General features: G+C 41.4%; 1 protein-coding gene across 1 annotated transcript; it reads right to left on the reverse strand.

Moving 5' to 3' along the window:
• Positions 1–402: 402 nt before the first annotated feature.
• On the reverse strand, positions 403–720 carry LOC134367722 (glutaredoxin-1-like). Its single transcript, XM_063084453.1, has one exon. It carries the CDS (start codon positions 718–720, stop codon positions 403–405), a length of 318 nt encoding a protein of 105 aa, XP_062940523.1.
• Positions 721–9,338: the final 8,618 nt, after the last annotated feature.

A 9,338-nucleotide genomic window follows, 5' to 3' on the forward strand; every position in this document is an offset into this window, starting at 1 on the left:
CTTTTTGAAGTACCCTCACAGAATCATCCCCAGGGGGCACCTGGATAAACATGGTTGAGAAACACTGGCTTAGAAGTAGAGGCATGTTGGCACGTGGAGAACAGTAAGGAAGAAACATGCAGAGAGGAAGAACCTCTTTTGGGTCAGTGAGTAAATCCTAAGCCAGAACTTGTCATGGTCTTCTGGAACCCAAAGGGCTAATCCAGGAAAAACCCAAAATGGTCCGTCAACCTTTTTGGCCCCAGAGTTAAGGGCAAGTTGATCCACTTTGTAATACTGAGCCAAAAGAAGAAAAAAGCTGTTTTTGCCCCAAATTCCGTCCACCAGGAAGTGCTGTCATCATTTGCAACGCCATCCTGCTCACAAGGCGGGGACATCAGCTTGGGGCCAACTCTATGATTACTACAGAGCTCCAATCTGCTTTAGCTGCGTCACCAGTTCTCCACTCTGTTGCACAGTTATTAGATCACTGCACCCACCTATGCAATTTTTACCAATAAAGACTTGAGGCCCCATTCTTGCTTCTGTGAGCTGTGGCAAATAATCTTGAATCTCATTTGCGTCATCAGTGGCTGTGATACCGACAAATTCCAGAGCTCCTTGTTTGAAGGGCAACTGACTGAGGATCTCTTGGGTCTTTCTACAGCAGGGGCAGGTGGGCTTGATGAACACGACCACCTTCCCCGGCTGGAGTTTGCTGTTCACAAACTCGTGAGCCATGCTGACAGGCTGCAGTCTCCCCGGGAGGAATCCTCAATTCGCCTCCCCATTGTTTCCTAAACGCTCTTTCTACAATGTACATCTTATTCCCACCTTGAAATCTGACATTGTGTCTTCAGAGCTTGCTGGATATTTCGACCTCCTCACTACAGAGCATGAGGCCTTTCATGGTCTGGTTAGTTCTCTAGCCTCATTTCCTGCCAGTGCCTCCCTTGTCCCCCCCCCCCCCCTTTGTTTGGGCAAATTGTGGCAATTTCTCACATCTGTGTCTTCACATATGTTGCTGTTTCTTCCTAAAATGTCCTTTTCTCCCCCCCCCCCCAGCTTAATTCCTACTCTTAAACTCAGCTCAAGCACCTCCACTTTCTTGAAGTCTCCTCTGGCCATGATGGGGACTGTGTTAGGCCACCTTTACTTGTTCTCCCAGCACTCAGGGCCCTTCTTTAAGGTAGCTGGTTTCAAGGTCACTTTCTTCTGAGCATTTTCTGACCCTCCAATGTATAATTGACCCATTTGCCTGAATTGAACTGGAGAGGAGGTGGACTGGAGAGGAAGCAGGACCAGGAGGTCACTCAGGGCTCACCACCTCTGCCTGCTGTGCTCTGGTCCAAGCCCCACCATGTCACCCTTACATTACCGTAATCACCTCCTGACTACTCCCTCTGCTGCTTCTGTCCTACAGGCTCTTCTCACCATACAGGTCACAGTGATCCTTTTAAATATGAGGTAGATCATGCGACTCCTCTGCTTAAATCCCTGCAATGACTCCCATCTCATGCCCAGTAGAATCCAGGGGCTAACAAGGGCCCATAAGGCTGGACAGCAGCACTTCTCAAACTTTATGTGTGTACGAATCTCTTGGGGATCTTGTGAAAATGCAGACTATGACCCAGTGGGTCTGGGGAGGGGCCAGAGAGTCTACATTTCCCACCAGCCCGCAGGTGTGGCCAATGCTGCTCGTCCTCAGCCCCCACTGTGGGTAGTGAGGCGCGCCACGACCTGGGAGCCCATTACCTCTTCGATCTCTGTCCTGTTCTCCTTGCTCTCTCCACTCGAGTCATACTGAACTCGCTGCTGTTCAAAGAACACACCAGAAAGCTTCCCTTGCCTTAAGGATTGTGCACTAGGTATTTTCGCTTGGAATGCTCTTACCCCAGATATCCACTTTGCTAACTCTCTCACTTTCTTCATGCCTTTGCTCAAATCTCACCTTTTCAGTGAGGTCCACACGGACCACCTGATTTAATATCCCAACTTGCCCTCTGCTGTCCCCAACCCTGGGTCCCACACTCCTGAAACTCTTTATCTCGCTCTTCTGTTCTTTTTGTGTCCATAGCTCTAAAGACTTCTAAACATACTTTATAAACTTACTTATTATATTCATTATTTTGTTATCTAGCTCCTCCCCAATTCCAGAAAGCCAGTTCCTGGAGGAGCCCCCTGTTTGTGTGTTGTGTTTACTGTTGTTCCCCAGGAGTCTAGAACATTTGCCAACAAATACCATTTGAATTTTGAATTTCAATGTGGTGGGTGAGTTAGAAGAAGAAATTAAGATAATGTGGCACAACTGTGTGTATTCCATTAAGTATATTTCCTCTACCCCTTGAATGCATTTTGCTTGGTGCTTGGCGTATTGATGTGAGGCATTGCCTTGCACATTCCAAAGGCTTTTTTTGGTCAAAATGCAACAAGGTACCTCGTGCTTGAGACATTTCGTTTCCCTTTCTTTATCTCCAGATGACTCAAATTAGAATGTTATTTTCTTCCAATAAACTTGCCATTATCTTCAGAGATAAATTTCAGGAGGGAAATAAAAAATAGTATTTGTAATTACTGCCTTCCATTTACCTATGACTCAGGTGGATAAATGCCGCTTCCGTACTTCATTGTCTTCAAATTTAGTAAAGCAATCAGGTATGTCTTTTATGATGGCAGAAGTTGATTTCTTTTTAATCCTACCAGTCACTTTATCCTCCTTCTCCCTTCATTTTTCTCAATCCTCCTACATTACTAAGCTTTAACCAGGCATTTTCTTGGCTGACACTGTAGTTAGTATTTTTATATAACTAAGAAGGAGGGCCTAACTGTGTGTAGAGGTATCAGCTGTCAGATGGAAAAGTGGCCTTCCGCGGAAGAAAATTGAGGTTTATTTTTCAGTGAACGCAAAGTACCACAATATACTACTACTATATTGATTATTGATGGCTCAAAGCCCATGGCAACCACACGAGGATCAATGTTTAGATCCAGTGTTTCTATCTGTCTTAAAATCTAGGAAGAGATTTCTGTCTCTTGCCTAGCAGTGAGGCAAGCATCAGCTCAGCCTACCTTCAGGTTGGTGATGTAAACAATCCTAAGCTTGACCTTGCATTCACACTGGTTGCACATGCTCTGCATTACAGCCTCAATCCTATCAGCAAACACTGTATGAATGCTGGCCAAGTTATGTCAAATATGGCTAGGAAAACTTTAAATATAAAATAAATGTTTATGTAAAGGTAGTAAAAACATGTTAAGCAAATTAAATGAACAATGATGGTTGAAAATTAATTTCTAAAAGGACACAAAGGCAGATGAGAAGGTAGAAAAAATTACTTTTATAAATGTGCTTAAAATTTATGCAATTATCCAGAAATTATAAAAACAGGAACTGGATATTGTAAATATTAATTCTGATGCTAATTTGCTTTTAGACAATTCATTTAGAGCTAGAGACAAAAGTTAAAAATTTATTAAAGCATTTGCAAACCACCATAGCAGGAATAAGAGGATGAGAATAAATGAAGACATGAAAGTAGTGTGTGTGTGAAGACCAAAGTTCTGGAAAGGAAATGGATAAACACACTTTAAAATACTTAAAGATTGCAAGCCTACCCTATGCTATAATCTGTGTAAAGGGAGACATCATATCTATTTCATTCAACTTTCTATTTCCATTCTATAAATATTTCTTTCATTATTTAGTGGTGTATCAAATTATTAATGCCTGAAAAAAAAAAAAAGCCTGGATTGTTCCATTTAATTTTTAAATCAATTTGTTGCTTTGACTAATTGTGTTCAACCTAAACATTTTCAACCAATTTAGTTTCTACCACTTAACCTGGAACCATGCTAGGAAAGGCACTATCATAAGTAAAAAGGACTGTGAGATACATACAATTCCTGGCTTCATTTTTGGGGGTAATTTATTTGAGGAGAAAATGTGTGAAAAAATTCCTTAAGATTTAAATAATAGGTCAAGACAACAATAGGGAGATCTATTATAAGGCTTTTTTTGATTAATTATCAAATCAATTGTAGACTTCTATTTCTTATAATATGGTGTATTAGGTAATATTAATCATCCCAATACAAAATAAACCAAGTAAAACATAATACATATCCTTTTTTATATAAGCTGAGATAATGAGAAACAAAGGGAATTTTCTCTAAAAACCAAAAGTGAGAGGAAAACTAAAAAGCACAATTGTAAGGTTGGAGTTGAACCTCTTGCTGCTTAGCGGTGGGGAATGGTTGGTTTGGCTAGTCTCTGAAACCAAGAGGATTAGGTTTTAAGTGCTAAATGGGGACCAGCATCTATACTTCTGGCCAGAGCAAAGCTGGAAAGGTATGGCTGCATAAAGCCACAACCTCGAAGGGCTATGTCACAGTGAAAGGGTGGAACAGAAGTGAAATCTATCCACTGCCAGGGAGACATATACTCTGTTCTCCAGGTCCCCCACCTGAAAAACTGGGACCTTAGTTCTGCTTCCAGTTGAATTTGTGGTTCAAATACATACCCCCTTTATGGTCCAGTAACCCCCAACCAAGAAATGAACATAAAAAATGGTCCCATCAAGTGATTTCCCCAGTAGAAGCAAATTCCAAACTTGTCTACAAAATCACACCCTCAACCCAGGCCACAAGGGTTCATGCAGATAAGGCCCTACTAAACCTGAGCTCACCATTAAAAAAAAGCATAAGAATGTAAGAATATACACTCCACCATGAGCAAGAGGCAACTAATACAACCAACAGTTGGATGAGACCCTCAAGTCCTTCAGATAATGAGATTATTAAATATGCACTATGAAATGTGTCTAAACATATTTTAAAAAGAGGAAAAACATGATAAACTGTCAAGATATTACCGAAAAAGAACAGGCCGGCTTGAAAATGAACCAATTGACTTGCCTTGGGGAAAAAAAAATGTAGTTATTAAAATACAAACTCAGTGGATAGACAGAGCTGAAGAGTAAATTAGTGAAATGGAAGATAGAGCTGAAGAATTTATTCAGAATGCAACACATTCTGGGAGTGCAGGAGCAATCACTTCAGATTGGCACAATCAGAAAATGCATTGTGAAGGAGGTGAAATTTTAGCTGAATCTTTAAAAGCTATGTAAGAACAGGTAAAAAAAGGTATTTCAGAGGAGTGGCATAGCGTGGCATGAGACAAATTTCAGAGGCTAAACTCAAGGCTTGTTTAGGTCACAGTGAGTTGACCACTTTGGCTGAAATGGAGAGTTTATGTAGAGAAGCAGAGAGAGAGAAGGCTGGTGATGAAGGTTAGGGCCTATGCTTAAAACCACATGAAATGCTGTAATAATGACATAAAATTAATTTGTTGAAAAACAAAGCAGACATATAGTATCTACCATGCTGACATTGTGGTCCTTTTGACATGCACCACTCCAGCCTGACTGGCCTCACTACACTGGACATGTGCTGTCTGTCCTCTGCCTACTTATAATGGAGTGGTCACTCCCCTATCAGCTTCCCTCTATCGACACAGAGGTACATTTCAAAAGCTTTCAGGTTAGGGCCGGCCCGTGGCTCACGTGGGAGAGTGCGGTGCTGATAACACCAAGGCCACGGGTTCAGATCCTATATAGGGATGGCCGGTTTAGCTCACTTGGGAGAGCGTGGTGCTGACAACACCAAGCCAAGGGTTAAGATCCCTTTACCGGTCATCTTAAAAAAAAAAAAAAAAGAAGCTTTCAGGTTGAAAACTGATTGAAAAGCGAAACAAAGTTCATGGGACTTATAGTTGTGCCAGGCTGGGAATGGTGCGAAAGCAGATTATAACAAGTTTTCTCTAGAAAAAGGCTTTATATTATCATCTCCTTAAACTAGTTTCCAAAGGTATAGAAGGTTTGGTTATTTCTAATTTCTTTCTAAAGGGATGGTAAAATGAATCCTGGCACTGTAAATTTAATAAGGTCTCAAAGGAAACAAAACAAAACAAAACAAAACAAAACAAAACATGTTTCAGATTCCCCAGCAAGAGATGAACTCAGTTCCAGGTAAATTTTCTCTTCACCTTCTTTGCATGGCTTCCACCTATACACAGGAACGCAACACCCAATAGGGAGAAGGACAGACTCACCCTGAATAAAATGGCAAAGATGTCAATGAAAATTTACCCGCACAATTTCTGAGCAAGCGGATTAAAGCTGCTCACATTCAGCATTAGCAAGATGAAATGTCAGGGAAATCAGGCAACAATATCACAGCTAAATAAGTAGGTAGGAGGTAGATAGATAAATCAATAACAGAAGGAAGGTGGGTATAAGCAAAGGAACACAGCATGAATGAATGCATGAATGCATGAATGAATGAATGGCAGAAGACCCTCCAAATCTACAATAAAGAGGAGATTCCTTATACGTATACTACAAGTTATAAAAGACTTCAGTAAGCCCAGTCCCACAACTGTCACCCACCACAAAGCAGCTCCCCGCAGAGCAGCAGTCCTGCAGATTGCCCATCAGTGCAGCTGCAGACTCTGGAGATGTGAGGGAGGTGGCTGCAACCACTGCTGCCATTGCGGCTGCTGTGAGTTAACCCCAGTTCTGCCAAGGACACTGCAGACGTGAAGGAGATGGCTGCATCTGCTGCTGCCTCTGCCACCCTGCTGCCTCTGTGGACACTGCAGACATGAGGTAGGCAGTTGCAGACGCTGGTGCCACTGCCACCCCCATGAGGTAACCCTGTTGCCACTGCAGATACTGGCACTGCTGCTGCCACTTCCACGAGGTAACCCAGCTGCTGTGGTGGACACCACAGAGGTGAGGGAAGCAGTTGCAGTCACCAGCACTGCTGCCACCCCTAAGAGGTAATCCTGCTGCTGCAAGGACACTGCAGATGCCAGGGAGGCAGTTTCAGCCACTGCTGCCACTGCTGCCACTGCACACACCATAGCTATGAGAGCCACCACGGTGGACACTGCAGCCAAGAGAGTAGATGCTGCAACCACCACTGCTGCATTTGCTGCTACCACCGGCACTGTCAGGCAGCCACAATCATTGCGTGAGCAGCCTGCCGCTGCTGGAGTCACTGCTTCCACATGGGCAGCCCGCCAAAAACACCTCCACAACCACCACCACTGCAACGGCGACCTGCTGCCACAGCAGCAGCAACAGTAGCCACTGCTGTGGTGCAGGTGGACCACTGACCACAACTGCATTGACACAAGTAGGGTCACCAATGGAGCCCAGGGAAGGAGAGAAATAGAAGAAGCACCTGCTCTACCAGATGACCAGACATCTATGAAGATACACTAGAAATATGAAAAAACAAGAAAACATAAATCCACCAAAGGAATACAATAACTCTCAAATACCAGACCCCATAGAGCAGGAATCCCTTGAAAGATTTATTAAAGGTGCTCAGAAATATTTATTAATTTGACGTGACACATTCTCCTTTATTTCTGAAATGAGGAAGTTGGAACACTTAAACACCAAGGTCCCTCCAGCTTTAATAAAATTCTGTGAAAGATTCCCTGAGAACATATCATATGGGGTCCCACATTAAACACTTCTTGTATACTTGATAGTAAAACATTTGAACACCTATTTGTCGATATAGTTCATGATAGACATTTTCAACTTCAGAAACTCCAAAAGTTTTACAAAGTCACAGATGAGTATATTCTTATATGTTTTCTTCAAGTCTATGATCCAGAATATGAAGGAATGGTTAGGCCAATTGAGCATAGGCTTTTTCCTAATATTCATATTTTTGATTGAAATGTGCTTACTTCTCATTGCTTTTAAGTCTCTATGCAAGAAATAAATCCTGTCTTCATCCATTCCCCTCCCACTTATGTCTATTTCAAAACTCACTGTCTTGATTAATTACCATCTCCCATTTTGCTTAGCTAGAAACTCTACCATCTTCCTTCCTTCTCTTCTTGCCATCCAATTGTTCACTAAGTGCTATTAATTCTACCCCCAAATATACTTTAGATTTCTCTCCTAACTCTAAATTCTTGCTTGCATCCTCACTGCTTCACTGCTATGAGTGCATTCCTGCAGTTACTATGTATTCTCTCTATTGTACATGTCATACAAATTATGCAGTGGTAAGAGAACAGGTTTGAGCCAGTCTGCCTGATTTAAAGCCTGGCTCTAGCACTTTGTGTGACTCTGGGGTAGTTACATAACCTCTCTGAGCCTCAGCTCTCTCTTCTGTAAAATGAAGCTAAAAATACTACCTCATAGGCTTACTGAGAACATCAGATGAGTTATAACTTGTAATATACTCGATCAATTTCTGGCACACAGTAGGTATTACATAAATATTAACTACTATTATTGTTAATGGTTTTGTTTACAGCAGAATATTTTTGCTGTAAATACTTAAGTGGTTGATTCCCCCAGTAGACCGGGACTTATCAAGGGCAGGGTTATGTTATTATTTGTAGTATTTTTTAAATAGTAGCATTAGTATTTTAATCACTAACTCTGCACAGTGCAGGGGCATTTTAAAATTTAGTCAAATGAATTTCACTTGTCAGAATAAGACAGTTCTATTCAATAACCACTAGATGGTAGCAAAGCCTTCTGTAAAATTACATACCAGAAACTAATGCAGTGTACAGATCTACCTCTTTTGTCTCCTTTATTTGTATAATCTCATTGTCGCCAACAACAAAATAACATCATCATCGTCATCAATAACAACAGCTACAACAAAGGCAGCTCATGAAGCGGTGCAGAACTTTGCATATTGAACACAATTCAGAATTAAGGTTTTGGAAAGTCTTTGCTACAGAATTTAGAAATAATTAGTCAAAATATGCTAATTACCCTGATTTGATCATTACACAATGTATACATGTATTGAAATATTTTGTACCCCATAAACATGCACAATTAAAAAAACTAATAATAAATTATCTGAATTATATTTGATTAAAAATATTCCTGCAAAAAAATGCTGAAAGTATTGTCCTTGAACATAAAGTCAGCTGCCACCCACCCACACTTACATAATAAGAATCTCTGAAGGCTCCTCATGGGAAAGATGTAGACCTCCAGCTCTGTGCTGCGTGACTGCCACATAACAGCCAGTTGTCCCTGCAAATGACACACCTCTCTATTATTAATGAAGAATTGTTACTTTTAATATTGTTTGGGACAGAGTGATTCATAGGTATTCAATGATTTAATTACTGGGTTTACTGTCCTCTTTGGGAGTTTCTGTATCTCATCTTCAAATACGTATTTGGTATCTTTCATTTGCAGTGAAGGGATTTATTTCTTTCCCCTTTGCTTATTTCCAGGGGTCCTCAGCCTTTTCTTTCTCCACGATTCTCATGTCTGACACTGTCACATCAGTGACACCTCCTA

Source organism: Cynocephalus volans, chromosome X (assembly GCF_027409185.1).
Source record: "Cynocephalus volans isolate mCynVol1 chromosome X, mCynVol1.pri, whole genome shotgun sequence".
NCBI lineage: Eukaryota > Metazoa > Chordata > Mammalia > Dermoptera > Cynocephalidae > Cynocephalus > Cynocephalus volans.